The following is a 20,490-nucleotide window of genomic DNA, read 5'->3' as shown; positions in this document are numbered from 1 at the left end:
CATAGACTCATTTAGAGTTGAATCAAGTTTTTTTGTGTCCCATTATTCCCCTCAATGCGCAGTAGTTTGTGAACCAGATCTCAAATCCGACTATTTTATCGCAACACTGAACTCAACTGCGTTCATACTTCTCAATAATAATAAAAAAAAATGGTTCATGCAGCGATGAAATTGATTGATGGAATATGTGAACTGCCAACCTTCACTTGTCCACCTGCTCAGTGGAGGTCATCAGAGGTTAATTGTGTAAAACTAACGTTAATTTGCTCTCAAAGACATTGGAAGATGTGGGCTCATGGCTAGTTAGGATGAATAGGTCAAGTTGAAAAACTCTCTGTCGAGGAAAGGTACAACTAACAGCAGAACTTGAATGCCGTGTAATCTTCCCGCGCTGACATTGTGTGTTCTCTCTTTTTCTATCTCTTGCGACAGAATCGCTGCCGTAAAAGTGAAGCTCCCATCCGCTCTCGAGTATGGACTTAGCAAGTCAGGCTCAGGTGCTGGGGGTCTTGCTCGCCTGTGGGGTCTTGCTATGCTGGGCCCAGGAGAAGGACTATACGGTGAAGGAGGAGCAGCCGGAGAACGTCCGCATCGGCAACCTGCGCAAGGACCTGGACCTCAACTTAGACCCCAACATCAGGCTCTCCTCGCCGCTGCAGTTCAAGCCTGTGTACAAGACAGGTGACGTTCCTTTGGTGAGAGTGGAGGCCAACACAGGGGAGATCTTTACCACCAACCACAGAATCGACCGGGAGAAGCTTTGCTCGGGGGTCTTCGCTGAGAAACGCTGCTACTATGAGATTGAGGTCGCCGTGCTGCCGGACGAGATCTTCAGATTGGTCAAGATCCGCTTCCTGATCGAGGATGTGAATGACAACGCGCCCCTCTTCCAGTCCACTGTAATAAACATCTCAATTCCGGAGAACACCGCTATCAACACCCGATACCCAGTGCCCTCGGCATTTGACCCTGATGTAGGGATCAATGGGATCCAACACTACGAACTGGTCAAGGTGAGGATCACTTCTTCTTAATCTTTATCGTATATAAAATGAAATGCAGAGGTGCTGTTGTTTTTGTTAGGAGTAATAACTGTTATCTTATTCAGGGGTTTATTTTTTTATATAAACAGATACAATGGTTTGAAATTAATTGGAAAAACTAGGGTTTTTAGTGTGGGCATTCATGACGACTGCAATTGATTGGAAGAAAATAAGCAGTATTTTAAAGGTGTATGGTTCAGAGTAGATTTAGTTATTACCTTTTTGATCAGGTTTGTTTAAAGAGGCTTAAAAAAACACATAACAAAAGACATAAAACTGACGAAAGTGTTTCATCTGCCCATTTCCAAATTAGCTCTCCTTAGTTCTCATATAAACACAAATGTGGCTTATCCAACATCCCTCCTGCTACAGGGTCTGAGTGCTTAACAATAAATACTCTTTTATATACCTGTTTCTTTAATTAATTATTTGCTCATTTCTCAGCTGCCACCACTAAATAAATAAAAACATCTATGAAACTGAAGCAGAATTTCTATGTAAAGTCTGTTAAATGCTCATTCCGATAAAATGGAAGCTGATAAGAGGCTATTACTGTAGGTCTGCAATCTCATGTCTAAATTAAAAGCCATCTTGTGCAAATTAATTTAGTTCAATAGTGACGAGTGATAGATTTTGATAGTGAAAGATAAAGCCTGAGGCTTTCTAACACTGGAACAGGCCTCATCTTACTGGTATGCTTTTTTTCTACTTAATAGATTAAAGAGTTGTTTTTTTTTTCAGTGAATAAATTGTCTTTTTTCGAAATTCCAAGGGAGGAATACATTTAAAACAAACTCTAGTTTAGCTATCTATGTCTTGGAGAAACAATTAGAAAGATATAAAATGGGACAGATAGTAGAGCATTTCTTTTTTTCAAACAGATGCCTGTCTCCAATGCAAGCAGTATTTTAGTCTGCACGCTGCCATCTGTTTACAACAGGTCTGAATAGTTGGCTTTTTTGAGTTTGTACATCATGTTTTCTTTTGCCATTTCTTTTCATCCCATATGGTCTTAAATAGAATTCACCTTTCTGCATTATAGCTTCCTCTATACACCTGCTCTTAGTGCTGTTCATTTTCAATCTGGATTGAAGATATGACCTACTTTTTCATGGCGTGGAATATGCTTACATTATTTTATTCCGGCTAGTGATATTTTCCATATGCTTTCTGTCTGAAAAGGGGGCTTTTCACCAAGGGGGCTTTTCACCAAGTACAATTTCATCAAGTACAATAATATCAGAAAACACACAGTGGAAAGTGCAGACACAGCACACACTCCATGTCCAATTTCCAGCAACAGGTTGAATGTGCTGAACATTGTAGATTAAAGCAAAAGAGAACGAATGCACTATATTATGCTAATAGCCATCTCATGCAGCACTAGCGAAAGCTTTTCTTCATCATCTAATTGATGCACTATTAAACTGCAGTGCAATATTCTCTGTTGCCTAATGGAGTCAGTCCTAAACCCAGAAATGTAGGATAATATCATGCGTTCCTCATTTATAGTCTAGACAACACTCTTTGCTTTGTGGATAGACGAGTATTAGAGGTGACACGGGCCCTTACAAATGAACTGTAATTAAAGAGGGAGATGCAAGTACTCTGGGGGAAATCCTAAACATAATAAATAAAGGAAGGTTGCTGGAACCGAGCGCACAGTGCAAGACAGAGATGACAAATCCATCCTGTAGTCTCAGATGAAGTTAACATGGGGTTGGAACGAGCAGAATCGCTGCCGTGTGCCTTGAATACTGATTTGCATTTTTAAAGAGTCGCTCCACTACCGAGGCCTCTCCAGCGCCATGTCCTGAATTGTTCACACCGGGAAAATCACCAACCAAATGCTCTGCTCATTATGATGATCATCCGCAATCATTTTTCCCTGCCCTTTTCACAACACACAGCTTTCCAAACCCCTTGCAGAGGCGGCGGTTGTATTATCTTTTGCAGGAAATTCCTCTAAGAGCGTCCTTGGCACTGTGTCTCTGATTCACTTCTTCTCATTATATTCTCATTGTGCTCGAGATTAATTTCCTTGTGTTCCAGGCTCCATATGAGTAAAACACAGGGAGAAACATTATGGGAGCCAGCAACATTTTCAACCTTTGGTGTCTTTTATTTTCAAAAGTGCAGTAGAAAGCGGAGGGTTTAGAGGGGAGGGAATTTGCAAGCATTTCCTAGAATAACTCTCGGCCCTTAAGCCACCCTTAGACTATCTTTGTTTGGTCCTGGGAGATTTCTCTCAGAAGCTCCCTGACAATGAGAGTTTGCCCAGTTTTCTTGTGTTACACAGGGCACTTTGCTGAAATCGCTACCACAGCTTCTCAAAGTGAGCCACTCCATATGTAGCATGGCTGAGTTGTCAACATACAGAACAAGTAAAAGAAACGCAGTAGCCTCGTTTTGTTCAACTTTGTCCTTTTCCAACGCAAAGAGGGACAACAGGTAATCTCATCCTACACACGGCGCCGCACGTAATGGCTGGTAATTACACTTTCAGTGAAACTTTGCCATCAGTGCTGTGCAGCGATGTGTTACGTCATCTGAACTGCAGAGAAGGCACCTAAGAAATGGTCAAGGTCAGAGAAAGCAATCACATGCATGGATGGAGGAGGATCTCCCTGGAAAGCAGATCTGATCACTTTACATATTCACAGGATATCACAGAAACATGCACACAGGACTAAAGGAGAGTTCGCCATTGGTTTTATTGGCTGCCCCCCTTTCTTATTTCAGTGATGTATGAGTTATGAAACATCAAAAACTACAGAAATCCAAATCATGTCACTCTTTTCGGACACGAGGGTAGTGGGCATCTTGTTCAAATTTGTAGGGAACTGTGGTCTGCTGCTGGCCTGGCCATGTCTCCTTGATAAAGTGGATGATGAAGTGGATGTATGCAATTTGGTCGGGCAGTTGAAGGCTTTTCCTTTCAAACTTTCAAACAGACCTTTTGTCTTACTCTGGTATTTTGCAACCAACTCGGTTGCTACGTGTCTATCGCAAAATGTACCTAAATTTCTCGAGTGGGTGAAGTGGTCTTCGCTGGTACTCAAAGACTGAGCTTGAAGTTTATTCAGAAACTTATTCTAACTTTCTATCTGCAAAATTTATTCAAGCACCATTGCCAAGTAGCACATAAATTTGATTAATGCACTGCATGCTGCCTATAGGCTGTGAATAGGATTTTTGGGCCAGTGAGCTCGCTGTCAAGCATTTCCAGCTTTCATTAGCATCTTATTTTGACACATTATCCTCTTTTAGGGTTTGACAAAAAAGACAATTCCTAGCTTCTTTTGTCTTAATTCTATGCATGAGATCATGGCCAGGGGCAAAAGTGAATATGGTTTGGAAGGAAAAAAATGGGGAAGGAAAAACACAGGGAGAGGGTGAGTCTCTATCAGCATTATAAAGAGCCGCTATTGCTTGTGATGAATAGCTGTCCCCAGTTAGCCCCATCCATGGGCATCACCGTGACTACAGTCTTCCTGATATATTCACAGCCCAATCTCAGTCTCCTCTGAGTTTTAATAAGGTCGTCAACTTGACTGAAAGATGCATCCACTGATAATCTGAGGCACTGTCTGCAGAATGAGGTTGAGAGTCGTCTCTCTCTCTCTCTCATCAGCAACCACCCCTGCTTCTGTCAGTGTCCCTCAGTCATTTTCATATCCAGCTCTGATTAGATCGTGTACCACACACATCCCACGTACAGTCACCTGCTCCCACTCTGATCACCAAGGAGACCTTTGGCCCTGTAATGTGAAATGAATGGTGAGTCATAGAAGTTCTAGAAAACGTACCTGTGCAGTGCAAATGTGCTGAATGAGTGAGGCATGGTAAAATGCACACTTAGCCGTTTAGAGAACTTTGCTAAGCCTTAGGGTCTCCACTGAGTGATTCATGCTAGTATTTGGACTTTTCTTAGCTTGCCCTAGATTTGATCACAATCCACCAGACTAATTCTGCATTCAGGAGGATGCACAGCCTGAGAGATAGCTCTCTGCAACTTATTGAAATGCACTGAGCGCTGTCTTGTCAGTTGTAAAATTGTGTGAAACCCAGAAAAAAGCATAGAAGAAATCCAGGCTCATAAATCATTGTGCAGCATTCCCTCTGACACATCCGAACTCAACATCCTGCTATTAACATCAGGCTTTGCCAAATATCAGTGTTCAGCTACTCAGCTACTGTGCTGAATCTGTGAGCTAATCAAACAACCACGGATTGAGCAGCTCTGTGCAGATGGAGCCGTGCCTCGTAATAGATCCCCCAGACTGTTGCCTTGGACCTTTCAGTTATGACAAGATAGTTCGGCATGGGATCGAGGACTGTTCATCCGTGAGGCATTTTATTTTTGTTTTCACACATAGCTTTATATAACATATCTGCTTATCCCTACGTGACTTATGCTTGCCATAAGGATCACAAAATAGGGTCTGAAAGATCAGTGCTGCAGTGTTTGCCGTTTCAAGTAGTTCTGTCAATCACCGACACGTTGACAACATTCCCTCGGCAAGCAATTTTTCAGAGTACACAATAATTTACATGCTGCAGCTGCACGTTTGCTTCTGTCGGCTACAACACTGTGTTGGCACCCGGGCGGCTCTGGATTTTGAAACCTACCGAGGACTCTTGTGCTCACAATTTGGTTGAAATGTTCCTCCCTTGAACATGGAGAATGTATATATCTTAATCTCATTTGATAGCTGTGCCTAGACAGAGTAATCTTTTCCAACATTATGTGCAGCATGGAGCTTATCGCTTTAAATAGGATGCTTTTTCTTGTTTTACCATGAAACTGCTTCTGACTGAAAGAGCTTCAAAGGGCTTCTTTGTTTCATAATGTGCATGCAGCTCATTCATGGGCTTGATCTTCTTCTTATTCCCTCCCCCCTCTCTTTCTTTCTCTCCGTTTCTGCCGCTTGTGTCTCTTTCCCTCTCTCCTCCTTCGTTTACTTCCCCTCTCTTCTAATTTGAAAACTTCTATGGATCCATGCCATACTCTATCTGCAATTGTAAATATTAGTGCTACTTTTTTTTGCGTGGAAGGCAATTACTCATAAAAGCCACTGCCAGTGCCCCTGGCTTCTCATGGGGATTACTTAGGCATTTGTTTTCATTTTCCTTCGGCTTTACTTTTGCCTAGATTTAGCACTTCTCAAGCAAAAATCCCTCTAATAGGCAGGATTTTTCACTCTCCTACTCTTAATCTGTGGTGATCTGGTCTTGTAGTGTATATAAATGGGAGCTTATTGGTGTGTCTCCATTTCCAACTGTCTCTCTCTCTATACTGAGTTAAAATGTTACAAAGCTGCCTGCTCTATTCTAACTTGATGCAAGGAAGGAAGGTAGTGAGAATGTACAAGTGAATTATATTCTAGTTAAGGTATGATGAAGAGACTATAGGAGCAAATATACCCGGAGGGCAATCGTAAGATATGCAATATACAATTTATTCAGAGCATGGTTATTTGCCCATTTTTTTAGAAAGATCAATTTACTGATTCATTTTTTGGTCCATGTGCTTTGTAGTGTATGTAAGACATATACACTTTAAAACTAGCTGAGGATAAGTAGTTTTGAAAATGCTTTACATTAGTATAGGAACCCAGCTGGGATGAGCACAGCAAAGCCAAGAACCAGCTGCCTTGTTCAAGAATGTCCTGGGCTGTTTAATTTGCTCTTGACATTCATCACTGCCTAAAAGCCTGATCCGAAGAAGGACTACAAATGAACACGAGTAGCCTGAGGAAATATCTCAACAGGCTGTTCGGCTTTCGAAAAACAGCTGAAAAGAAATCCACACTCAAAGAACAAACATATCACCAAGAACAAAGAAGTTATCACTGTACCTTCCTCTGTTATTACCTGGGAGAAAATATAGTCTTCTTACTTACTTGGAATTGATATGTCAGTCTGTTTATATAGAGGGCTTTATTATTTGCTCATCTTATGACACTATCTATCTTTAAACACTGGATATATGAGTTAAATCTAATAGGTTATTTAATGATCATAAGTTTGTTAATAAAAACATTTCTTGAGTTCAGATATTGGTATTATGTTTACAAAAAAAATCAAGCTAAGTCAAAATGTTTTTTTGTTTTTTTTGCAGAGTGTCAGCGAGTTTGGCTTGGACATCATTGAGACCCCCGAAGGTGACAAGTGGCCACAGCTCATTGTTCAGCAGAACCTTGACCGGGAGCAGAAGGACACGTTCGTCATGAAAATAAAGGTAGAAGATGGTGGAAATCCTCCCAAGTCCAGCACTGCCATTCTCCAAGTCACCATCTCTGATGTCAATGACAATCGGCCCATCTTCAAGGACACTGAGCTGGAGGTCACGGTACCAGAGAATGCCCCCATGGGAACGTCGGTTGCTCAGCTCCACGCCACAGATGCCGACCTGGGTTCTAATGCACAGATCCACTTTTCCTTCAGCAACCAGATCTCTGCCTCCACCAAACGTCATTTTGCTATTGACGGCTCGACAGGGCTGATCACTGTGAAGCAGCCACTGGACCGGGAGGTGACTCCTGTTCATAAACTCATTGTTCTGGCCAGCGATGGCAGCTCTACCCCCTCCAGAGCCACAGTGACTGTCAATGTTACAGACGTTAATGACAATGTTCCCTCCATAGACACTCGCTACATTATCAACCTGGTTAATGGGACTGTTCTGTTGTCTGAGAATGCTCCTCTCAACACCAAAATAGCCCTAATTACTGTAACAGACAAGGATGCAGATCTGTATGGCAAAGTAGCTTGCTACACTGACCATGATGTTCCATTCCGGTTGAAGCCTGTCTTTAATGATCAGTTCCTACTAGAGACAGCTGCCCCCCTAGATTACGAGACGACACGAGAATATGCAATTAAGATAGTGGCCTCGGATAGGGGAACGCCCCCTTTGAACACTTCAGCTATGGTTTTAATTAAAATCAAGGATGAGAACGACAATGCACCCATCTTCCCCCAGCCGGAAATCCAACTTTCCATACCGGAGAACAATGACCCCTCCACACAGTTAATAAAAATAAGTGCCACAGATGCAGACAGCGGACGCAATGCCGAGATTATTTATACTCTTGGCCCTGACACACCTGATGGGTTTAACATAGACAGACGGTCAGGAATCCTCTCTGTTGGCAAACGACTGGACAGAGAGAAGCAGGAGAGGTACTCATTCTCTGTCATAGCGAGGGATAATGGATCCACTTTCCTACAGAACAATGTCACAGTCAGGCTAATCGTCCAGGACCTTAATGACAACAGTCCAGCTTTCACACACCCAGAGTACAACTTCTATGTGCCTGAGAACCTGCCTCTCTTTGGAACTGTGGGCTTGATCACAGTGACGGATTCAGATGCAGGAGATAATGCTGTTATAACCCTGTCCATTTTGAACGGCAAAGATAATTTCATCATCGACCCTCAAACCGGTGTGATCAAGCCCAATATCACCTTTGATAGGGAGCAGCAAAGCTCCTACACATTTATGGTCAAGGCAGTAGATGGAGGCCACCCTCCAAGCTCCTCCTATGCCAAGGTCACTATCAATGTGGTGGACGTGAATGACAATCGCCCTGTGTTCGTCATCCCATCCTCCAATTACTCATATGACCTAGTGCGAACCACCGTAACCCCTGGCGCTGTGGTCACCAGGGTGTTTGCCATTGACAATGACACAGGTATGAATGCTGAGCTGCAGTACAGTATTATCAGCAGCATCATCATCACATCTAGGGTCTCTCCTCGAGGTCTCTTTGCCATCGACAAAACAACCGGTAACATAACACTACAGGAGAAAATACTGACAGCCGATCAGGGGCTGCATAGGCTTGTTGTCAAGGTGAAAGATCTAGGCCAGCCTGAGTCATTACAGGCCATCGCACTAATTCACTTATTTGTCAATGACACTGTGTCAAATGCCACCTTCATTCAAGAGCAGCTGCGAAAAAGTATGGAGACACCCTTGGACCGTAACATTGGGGACAGTGAGGTAACACCTCAAGCCAGTGGATATGTGATTGTTGTCATAGCTATCATAGCAGGGACCATGACTGTTATCTTGGTGATTTTTGTGACTGCCTTGGTGCGCTGCCGGCAGACCCCCAGACACAAGGTGGTGCAGAAGGGCAAGCAGAGTGGTGAGTGGGTGTCGCCCAACCAAGACAACCGTCAGATCAAGAAGAAGAAGAAGAGAAAGAAGCGATCCCCCAAGAGCCTCCTCCTGAACTTTGTGACCATAGATGAATCCAAGCACGACGACCCTAGCCATGAGCATGTAAATGGTACACTGGATCTCCCTGTGGAGCTAGAGGAGCAGACCATGGGGAAGTACAACTGGGCCACCACGCCCACCACCTTCAAACCCGACAGTCCAGACTTAGCCAAGCATTACAAGTCAGCGTCCCCCCAACCTACATTTCAAATCAAACCGGAGACTCCAGTGGCCCCAAAGAAACACCACGTGATCCAGGAGCTCCCCTTGGACAACACGTTCGTAGTGGGCTGCGACTCACTCTCCAAGTGCTCATCGACTAGCTCCGACCCATACAGTGTCTCAGAGTGCAGCTGTCAGGGGGGATTCAAGACTGCGGGGCAAATCACCACCCGACAGGTAATTCACGACTTCCTTTTTAAACCCACCCACACTAGTCCCCACTCACACTTCCCTTGCTGTCCCATGGTAGGCGATGTGAAAGGGGGAGGGTGGCAGCATGGAGCCAGGGGCTATTCCCACACTGACCATGACCACGTCTACATGAATGTCATTTGCACTTAAAAGTCAGTGAGTTCAAAACTTGCAACGAAACAAAAGAAACATTATTTGTCGAAATTAGAGGATAGAACATTTCTCTGTCCTGATTATTTTTTTATTCATGTGTTCACCCTCTTTTATAAGCAACTTAAATCTCATAATCTTTCACAAAACTACTTTTCCAGGTTAATTTCTTATTCAAAAGCTTGGTTATCGCAGCAAAGCAACTATGATGGCAAGCTCTTTTAAATATCAGTATGAGTGGTTGGTGGCCATGTAGTGTGATTTAGAGGAACCAGGGATCAGCAGCAGTGTTTGAACTCCACTGCTGTATTCAAGGTCAAGGGCGAATGAACCCGTGTGGTACTATATTTGACTGACACATTAAACAAGGCATGAAAAAAAAAAAGAATGTGGCAGCCGGAGTGACAAAGGCTACTCACTTTATCAGGTATGCATTAAGGCAAAAAAAAAGTGTGCAGGCTGTAGCACAAAAAAACAACAAAAAAATTGCTTTTGATATGGTAAAACATGTCGATAAACAATTCCACTTTTTATGGCTTCTGTCCTCCCAACATTAACTTGCTTCCATGGGCCTGAGAGGCTTTGTGGGAGAGAGGCCCATGCGAATGCCAAGGTACAGCTAAGGACTTATGATTCCCTAAGAGATATGTGCCAAATGCGAAGTGCCCCAATAAATAAAAGCTGGCGAGGGAAATAAATGTAAATCAGAGGTAAGGAGAGGTGGCCTTGCTCGGTGCTGACAGCCAGAGCAGAGCGCCATGGGGAAGACTGAGTACTGCTTTGGGCGGGGAGGGGGTCACAGGGATCAAGGTGATGCAGAGCCTTGAGACCAATATACTTAAACACCAAGGGAGCAGTAGTCCATAAAAAATCCTGCCAGGGCGACGTTGCATTTAGCCCATAAATGCTCCACTTTAATGACTCCAATTATTGTTATAAACGACACACGTAGATACACATTCTTTAGATTCTGTGAATTAGCTCACAAAGGAGAGGGTGCGATGACATCACAACACCAGTTTGCGTCTGTGGTGTGTGGCAGTTTGTGTTAGAGAGGACATAGAGGCAATAATTGTATCCCCAGTGCATGACAGAGTACATACATGTTGATATTTTATATGCTTTCTCCAGAACAATGGATTGAATCATGGCTGACTAGTCAGCGCACACAATTGCAATTTATTCCCACTGATATGTGTTCTGCTGTAGTTTTCACTCAGTGTCAAACATTCAGTTGATTTTGCAACAATTTCTGTTTTTTTTCTCCATTTTGTTTCTTTTATGATTTGGGGACATTTGGTTGTTGCTTGGTTGCACTGGCTTTCATTTGTGTTACACTTTTGATCATAATTATCACAACTGCCATTCATTCGATTCTGGGTCAATTTCATGATATTGCATCAATTATTGATTTTCTTTGATGAGGTGCTTGCTTTTGTTTGCGTCTAGCCTCATATTGCACGCAGCTGTCAGATCTTTGCTTCATTTCTGCCTCTTTGCTCCCAGTGCACTTCTGTGTGACATCTAGCAAGAAATTCCTCATGGCACCGTTTCGTTAAATGGCTGTTGATCCCATGTAGTATTGTGCTTGTGGATAATTTATGAGGACACCCACACAGAGTTGATAGTCATCCCCTTCATCCACCTTTTATTTGAAACCCTGGTTAAAAGCTATGCTCTGCCACGGTACTTTATGCATAAGCCTACTACATGTCTTTGGTACCAAAGATTTAATTCATAATGTGTTTGTACGACACACTGACGACTTGTCAGAATGATTTTCCCCTCGTACTGGTAGTGACTGCCCTGGAATATGCAGAAATATTCAGTCTGCTCTCTACCATTCTGAATTATTATCCGTCATAAATTTTATGCATCAGGGACTCAAATTGATTTTCGCTTATGTTGCTAATCAGAGTGGAGTATTTTTGAGCGAAGAATTTAAAATCAATGAATATATGATTAGTAAACATCAGGCTATGTTTGTATCTGATCGTATTTTACGTATTTTTTATTCATTGCTCGGAGAGAGAGGTCAGGCTTAACATTCGTAATCTTCTCGTAGTTTTGTGTCGCACACTCGCAGCGTTATCGAGAACAATCTGTCCTCATTGGTTCTACTCACTAACCATATCTTCAGCTAGCTGATAATACATCAAAAATGTTCTGTCCCCTCGAGCAACTGACAAAGTGATGCCTCCCACTTTAGACATTAGATTTCCCACTAGCTTTAAGTGTGCTTATTTAAAGCATGTGTCATGGAAAAAAATAGCATGAAGCTTTGCCTGGTGAGAGTTGGTGGCTGCAAAGGTTAATTAAATGCACTAAAGGGTTAATCACTCGTACTACAGTATGATTAAAATCACTGTAATTAGGTTTCGAATGAGGCTGATAAGGAAGAATAAAAAAGGCAGCCGTCCTTTAAGATTATCAGTGATGTCCCGTAGAATCCTCGGGTTAGTGGTGTTCTCAGGTTCCAAAGTGATGTGACAATAGTTGACCGGTAGTCTAGTATATCTTTTTTTTTACTATCCCTGATTTGATCTTCATGCCTCCTTGAAGAAATACTATTTTCAAAGCCCTAAAGAACAACAATTGATTGTTGCTTTTATCTGACAAGGTGGGAGAATATCTGAGCACTCCAGATCTTGTTCAGATCATTTCAAGTGTGGCTGTTAAAACAAAAGCTGCATTTAGTCTTGTCAGTGGCAGCGATTCAGTCTCTCTTGAGCCCCAAACCTAATACCAGTAGTCCAGAATCCAAGATCATAGGCAGGTGCCTCCTTTTCCTTTTTGATCTTCAAAGTGACAGACAGTGCTTTAGTGCCTTTGCCATGATCTCTCGTTGCCCCACACCCTCCCATACAAGTATGGCAGTTTAAAAAATGGAAAAAAAGGGACGACAAAACGCCCACCCATGGAAAATAATCGGGGGAGGGCCGCTCAGGAGGAGATGATTAAGGCTGAAGGTCACGGAAAAATGTTTTCAGGGACTCTACAGATGTAGCTGATAAAGAGTAAAGCTTGTAAAATGACTTCAGAGACTACAGATTTGTGCCGCCATATGGCATCATTATACAGCGAGAGCCATATTCGCACATGCGAACCTCCTCCCTCCACTCCCCTCTCTTCTCCGTTTTTTTTACGCATATCATCATTTTCTTTTAACCCCCCACCCCGTGATATAAGAGGTCAATCTGCCTCCGGTGATGCGGAGCTCTTGTGAGAGTGTGTGTTTTAGCAGAGCCAGATCAAACGAGTATCACCCTGCTTGAGTGATCCCAGACATCACCATGAATATGCAAGGCTGGAAAAGGCTAATACATTCTTTTGTTTGGCTCATAATTCGGTAGCCGCGGAGCAGGACGGATCGCTGCTTAACGAAGCTAACCGCCGATGACTCAGTGCTGGGGACGCTGCTGTATGTGGTTGTGTAAAATCACATAGGCATACACTTACAGTTTGATTAAATACCCGTTAGACCATATGTGTTGTTCTTTTACCTTATGTATTACGCAATTTATGGTATTATCTCGGTAAAATATGCGTTGGAATAAGAGGGCAGCAGTGAACAAACTTTTTACCTATCGTCATTTATTCATGTAGGTGAAGGCACGGGCCTTTCCCACTCGCCACCCGTGGTCAGAGGGCTTCTGCTGACTCAAAGTGGGCTACTATCCAGGGGGGTGATGATTATTTTAAAAGGCTAACCGGGGCTTATGCCAGTATTAAATCCAGTAACTTTTTTTTATTGTCATTGTTTTCGAATTTGGTTTCATTTTCTTATGATTTGATTCTTTTACTTTTTCTGTCGAGTCATTGCATCTGTAATCACTATGCCTTGCTGATGTACGCGCTACTAGTTCAGGTTCTTCCTGATACGGGCAGATGTGTTGCAAACTTTTCTGAGGAGCAGCCAAATATGATATTCTGTACATATCAGAGGACCCACTGGCAAGGGTCCGAAAGAAAGAGCGGGCCTAAATTGATCCAAATGGCTTTTTGAAGGGACACAAAGAGTGTTGCACTAGTGTGGTGGGAGACAAACAACAAATTGGGAGTGATAATTGGATGAGATTGCATGCTCTGATAAGTACAGGAGAAAATGCACAAACATGGGACACCTGTAGCATTCTTCAAGGAAACCTGACAAGATAATGACGTGATTGCCAGCCGTGCCTTGAAGAATGCTCTTTTTCCTTCTTGCTTTATCTTCTACACTCTCTTCGGAGATTTCTCTTATTCAGTGTTTAGGGTAGCCTCGCACTGATAAGACTGAGGCTCAGGCTGCTCAGAGCTCGATGATATTGTAACTACAATCTCCCTATATCTGTCTGTCTCTCTATATTTCAGGAGACGGCACTGAAACCACCACACTATGGCACACTCTGTGGCACAGGTACAGCTCGCTCCCACAGGATTAAAATCAATCTCTAGCTCCCACTACCTTAAGAGAGAAAGAAGGTGAAGAGAGAGTGTTTTTGTGTGTGTGTGAGAGAGAGAGAGAGAAAGAGAGGAAGAGAGGGCAGAGGAAGGAAAAGGAGGAAGGCGAGAACTGAAGAGGTGAAACAAGTACTTTACTGTCTACAGCCTCAAACCCAGCCTCTTCGTGCAATCGAGAGAAAAAGATGGAGTTGAAGGGGGAAAAAAATCTCAGAAAAAAGAGAGACGCTTCATGTTGCCTGTCTGAAACTTGACAAAGCTCCTCCTGTGAATCTGTTGGAAGTTTGAAATGCTTTGAGTCCTATGCTACCACTTACCTGTGTTGGTGAGGATGAAACTGTATGCCCCTGAACCCTCCTCGGAAAAATGTCCCACTCCGGCAGCCACTCTGTAAAATAGGTGTCAAATACAGTCAGTAGATCTGTAAAGTATGTTTATATGTATGTATGTATATCTATCACAGAGTTGATGGTGTTTATATTTATTGATTCCATTCCTTTGCCTTGTTTTCTTAAAAACTGCCTGGTGGCCATTTTATTTTCTTACTTTCTGACTTTTGTATGGTTTGACGTTGCTCTCTCTGGGCTTGCTCGTGGAACTAATGACTTCTAATGTGTTTTATGCTGCAAGGTCTACAACCTGTAGGCTTACATTAGTACAGTGAACCCTGTTCTGTCAACCTTCGCCTCTTTCTGCCCTACTTTCTTCACGGCCACTTACGGCGTTGTTAGTGACGAGTGTGGCTAATGTTACAGAAAAAAATGCGTGGGCCCCACAATGGGACCACGCTAGTAGTGCTTTACAGTTGTGCTGCCGATCGCCATGCTGTTATTACACTGGGAGGAATGGTAGGACAAGTTTAATACTTTGAGCTAAGCCACAATCACAAGGGACTAACTCCTGGGGTTATAATCAAAAGCTGTTTATGTAGGGCAGATTTGAAGAGCACTAAGCCTAACCTTTTGTGTGTCGCCTTCAATTCCTAAGTCGGAAATGATTTAACCTGTGAGATCCATATTAAAATGACTCCAGATGGTAGAAAAAGAGCAGTAATAATCCTCAGGCAGTCTTTAATATGGGTTGGTGGGCTTAAGCAAAAATGACTAGACTTATTTACGCTGACAAAAATAATTTTTCGGATGAGAAGAAAATTGAACACTAAAATGAAAAAAAAAGAAGGTAATCCAGGCTTCGGTTTAAAAAACTGTGATAAGTTAACATTTGACAGACACTACTTATTCTCAGCCCTTTTAGTTCAGAGCATCATTTTGCCCTCACTACTTCCACATCAGTGGGTTCACTATGGTTTCAGTGTGTTCCGATTTGAGTATATATTCCACAGCATACACCAGTAACTGGCTCGATGGGTTAGCAGCGTTGTTGTCCTATAGTCTTGTTAACTGGTGAGCTACAGACTGCTTTGATAGGTAAGGCCTAACCGGCATTTACAGTACATACATATAACCATAGAATTAGAGTCATTAAAATGGACATAGCGTGTGTAGTCAATTTGAAATGTACCGATGGGCTGGACCAGAGGTTGTTCCTCCTCTTGTGAGAGACAATGTACACTGTATTTAAACAAAATTACTGCACAGACCAAAAGCCTTTTTTTTAATTGTTATTTTGTTCCAGTCTCTACATGTCACGGTTCTACAGACTATGTCTATTTTAAAGCTTTTAATTCTATGTATGTTGCCTCTTTGTGAGACAGGTTGTTATTATTGAAGGAGGTATATTAATGTAATTATGGTATCAAATGTATTCAATACTGCGTAGGAGCCACAGTATTAAATATACATAGCATCCTAGCACTGTGTAATGATTAGATTTGCCTGATCTTTGGGGAAAAGAGAAAAAAAAAAAACACTCATACTTGGGGAAAGCTTTTTTTGTCCTTGTAAAGAGACACGACAACCTCACTTTTATTCAATGTGAATTACAATATGCACCTTACATGATCTTTGTAATTGACTTTGATTTGCCAGTGTGGAGAAATACTGTAAATGTTTTGTTTATGTATGTGTGCGCTTCTGAAATTTATTAAAGTCTTTTGCATTGTATTGAATATTTTGATGACTCTTCTTATTCATTACCTTGAGCTTTCAATGCTGTTACTCAAGTCGGCTCAGTTTTTTCCGCCCATTGTACCGGATCTTCTCGGCGAGAAGAGCAGGAGAGCTAAAACGGGGAAAAACACGTTATAGAATAATAATTTGTTTTTCTTATATATAGATATAGCGCAGGTCAAAGAAACTCTAGCCTGTAGAAGCATATGCGGCTGTGTAGGGCCGGACACAATTAATTGGCTCCTCTCTGCCACAGGAGAAGAATAAACTGCCCCTTCCTCCTTTCCTTCTTCAATACAACCCTTGACTAGTAGAAAGAAATGAAGAAATGGTTTGGATATACATTGCTCATTAGGAACAGATTACACATAAAAAGTTATGGAAATTTGGTGGGCGCAAAATCCTTTGAAGTTCACAGACAGAAAACAGCAGGAAGGAAGCTTTTTTTGGCACAACACAACTTCTTTCCTCCCCCCCCCTCTACTCCACGAGAGCCGATAATGATCATTTGATAACAATAACCCTGCTCTGATGATGTACAACAGTGCACAAACACGTGGCGTGAACACATCTGAGAGGGTGATTGATTCTGGGAGGTAGAAAGACTGCCGCTCTAACACCGCGCTGCGCCGTGGTTATGTGGATTTGATCCAAAAATACAGACTTGAAAGGCATAAAACAAAGCCAGAGTGGAGACAACAGAAAATGTTTAATTGCTTATCAAAGTTACTTCGGATTTTAAAACAGAGGAAGAGCTAATCAGTTCCCTCGGGGAAAGTGTCCTTGGTGATTTGAGGAAACGGTGCACGCTCAAGTGGAGCGCTCTTATATAGCGGGTGCAGAAATGTCAGCGTTCTATTAATAGATAAATGTAAACTTACTAAATGCTTCGTTCCTACTTGAAAACAGAGAGCCTGGGTAGATCATAAGGTAGTTTTTTTATCCCTTTGAGCTCGATAAATTATGGTTTGATTTCTCATGTTATGCATAATTAGGAAATGGAATGGATTTAAATGAGCAATAAATAAATAAATAATAAGAAACCTCTAACAAAAAGACACCAATAATGAGTCTTAACATTTGCCTGAGAAGGAAGAGTAGGCGATAAATGGATTTTTTTTCTGCTTCGCGGTGTAAAAGGAGGATAGAAAAGAAGGGATGGGGAAAAAAAGAGTTGCCGTTCAGGGTTTGCAACAGAAGATGTCTGTGGTATGTCTTTGTACCAGTTTCATTATTGCTCCTCTGCTCCAGTTGAAATAAGCAGTTGTGATGTTGGTCCGCTCACACCCTGTGCGTTTCCTCTGATTTTTATCATCTATAAAATGACTCTTAAAGGTTGTGTTACAATACGTCACCGGGGGACGAGTTTCCTCTCTTTCTTAGCTGACATATTGATTCGTGATTTATGAGGATGCAGCATCGCTTTCAACGAACAGGCCAGGAAGCTAGTTACATGTAGCTACTTTGATAATGCAGTGATAAGACTGCAGATGGAAAATTATACAGACCCACACACATGAACTTACGCTATCACACAGGCAGCGATTCATTCTGCTCATTCTGGGGAGGCTATCCATATGGTCTTCATTAATTGTATTTCTTTCTTCCTTTTTTTTCCCCGGTTTCTCCGTCTTATCATTCTTAGTGCGCCGGGAGGCTTCTTCAGTAAAGCTTGCCGTTTCCTGTAACACAAAACCTTTGGGTGCACTGCAATTATCGAGCATCTACGGTTATCCCTTCCAAAAGAAGAATCCGAGACCACATCTAAAGTTTACCATTCTGGAAAAAGAAGTGGACACAGCCGGTCCAGTGACCTTCCATAACCTTGAGAATGAAGTCAGTTCACTCAGTGCCACCTCCCCCCTGTTATCAGTTCATTCCCTCTGACCAATGTAACATAAAACTAAAACATATTTGTCACCCGTGCGAATAACATGACGAGGTGAGCTTTGGAAACGGAAGAACCCTTCTTTTTTGTTTTAAATCACATTACATTGAATTTACAAGTCAGCCCTGATTCTCTGCAGCACAGAATGACGCTTCGGGAGCACGGATCGTTTGAACTAAATGATAAACGCCGCAGTTGCTGTCTCAGTGAACTTTTAAAAAGCGATGTGCATTGAGCAATCCGAGCACCACTTGGAAATGTTTGATTTCTCTAAACGTGTATAAAATCACTTATTGAAGGCCTGTATGGATTTGTTTTGCCCTGTTTTTATGAATTGGGAATGGGGATTTCGGCAGCTGCTTATACAATCATACATGTTTACCTTATATCTATCTTTAAGAGGCGATTTTAAGTATAGAAAAAAAGGGAATTTGTATTTTGCGGGTTTGGACTTCTGGCCACTAAAAAAGCCTGCCTTTTTTTTTTAAATGTATAACTATTGATGATGCAAATGCTTGGATTCAAGCCATTTAATGTGCAGACAGTCTATGGGGAGGTGTGGGTCAATTAGCCAAGCAGCAAGCGTGTTCGGTTTACGATGTGAAGTTGTCCTGGAGCGATGCTGACTGTTTATGCGGGGCCGATTTATGCATGTGCTGTGCAGTGGTGCAGGAAACAAGAAGATGCTGTCTTTCTTTTGCACTCCACTCAAGGCAACACTCCGCACAATTGATGCCAAATCTCTGCCAAACTGAATAATTCAATCATCCCCCATAGCAGCGGCGGTCTTTCTACCTTTGTGTGAGCAACAATCAAATCAGTGTGGAAGCCCGCCGAGTGGTTCTTTCTGAGACACTGAGTAGCTCCACAGCCCGGAGATTGTTTTCATTGAAAACAATTCTGTTGATTAAACGAGGTGTGACTGTGGCGCGCGGATCTGAGGAGCATCGATTGCTTGTACAATTGTTTGTTCCTTGTTAAAAGTGTGATCTAAAGCAGTAGTTGCCGATAGTGTGCTAAAGCGCATGTTGGTTCACCCGTGTGCCTTTCGAGACGGCCGCGGTGTGCTTCGGTCTAACTTAAAATATCTCAGGTGGAGACCGTGAATCTCTCGTGCAGGATTAATAATGCCCTCAATCACACAACATGTTTGGAGATACAGTTGCCGGTGCTTCAGCGTGGCTCTGTTAGCGCTTGATTGTTTCGTTGAATGTTTGTTACTCCAGTTGTTACAACAGGGATAAGGCAGCTTTACAAGCATTCTTTAGGAGCCTTCCCCCCCCCCCCCCCCCCTCCCGCCACCGCATCCCTCTTGTTAGTAATCACAAGGTTCCGACCTTTGTTCTGATTTAACACTAATCCCCAATGAAGACAACTACTGCAAAGAGAAGGCAAACAAGGTTTTTATTTGCACTTTTTTCTTTCTTTTGTGTGTGACCTCGCGGGTCATCGGTGGAGCATCTGCATTCTGCGGACATCTGCTGCTCAGGTGAAGCCCCCTCAGAGGTTGTTTGCATTGAAACTCGTTCCTCATTGGACCTGCTTTCAGGCATACAGTGGAAAACCTGAGCAGCAATCTATCATTCTGTTCTACCTAAAAGCAAGCCGTTTTCAAACCTTGCCACGTCCCACTGTGGGTCACTGTTCCACACTGTGTGATGCTGTCAGTGTTGTGTGAGGGAAGCGGTGTTTTTCTGTAGTGTAACTCAGCTGCAGGCTTAAAAGAATTTGGTTCCCAACAGTCAAAATGCGATGCATCTAAACACTGTTTTGCTGTACTTACCATTACTACATAAAACTGCGAGAACAAGCCATTCCTGGAAGAATCCTTTTCACCAAAACAAATAAACCCTTGTCGAGGACAATGTCATGACTGGATGCAGCTGTTGCGTGTTTTGCATGCTGAAGGTAGCCAGACTGAAAGGCATCAAGTTAAGACGTTGGCCAAGGAGAGCCACGTCTGTGTCCTCCTTAATCCTGATAATCCCCGTACTGGATTCTTGATTTGCTTTTGTAAAAGAGATTGGGAGACGATAAGACGCACGTTCGCCTCCTTAGAATAGCTGATAATCTGGTTTGAACAGAGGACTCAGGGGGTATTTAGCCTGCCTTAACATTTGCCCAAGCAGATGGCGCTGACAGGGGAAGGCGCAACCTCAGCCTCCAACTACCCCCCCTTTTTCCTGCAAGGTCCACTTTGGAAAAAAAAAAAAGAACAGTGGGATGATAATCAATGTTGTTTATTTTCCT

The 20,490-nt window shown here is 42.6% G+C and overlaps 1 protein-coding gene across 1 annotated transcript; it reads left to right on the top strand.

The window, feature by feature from the left end:
• Positions 1-452: 452 nt before the first annotated feature.
• Positions 453-16,314, top strand: pcdh11 (protocadherin 11). The gene is made up of 3 exons (XM_062394490.1): positions 453-1,013; positions 7,168-9,675; positions 14,194-16,314. Exons 1-3 carry the CDS (start codon positions 474-476, stop codon positions 14,275-14,277), a joined length of 3,132 nt encoding a protein of 1,043 aa, XP_062250474.1. The 5' UTR covers positions 453-473; the 3' UTR covers positions 14,278-16,314.
• Positions 16,315-20,490: the final 4,176 nt, after the last annotated feature.

Source organism: Platichthys flesus, chromosome 8 (assembly GCF_949316205.1).
Source record: "Platichthys flesus chromosome 8, fPlaFle2.1, whole genome shotgun sequence".
Classification (NCBI taxonomy): domain Eukaryota; kingdom Metazoa; phylum Chordata; class Actinopteri; order Pleuronectiformes; family Pleuronectidae; genus Platichthys; species Platichthys flesus.
The sequence above is the reverse complement of the archived record's forward strand: the minus strand, read 5'-3'. Positions and strand labels throughout refer to the sequence as shown.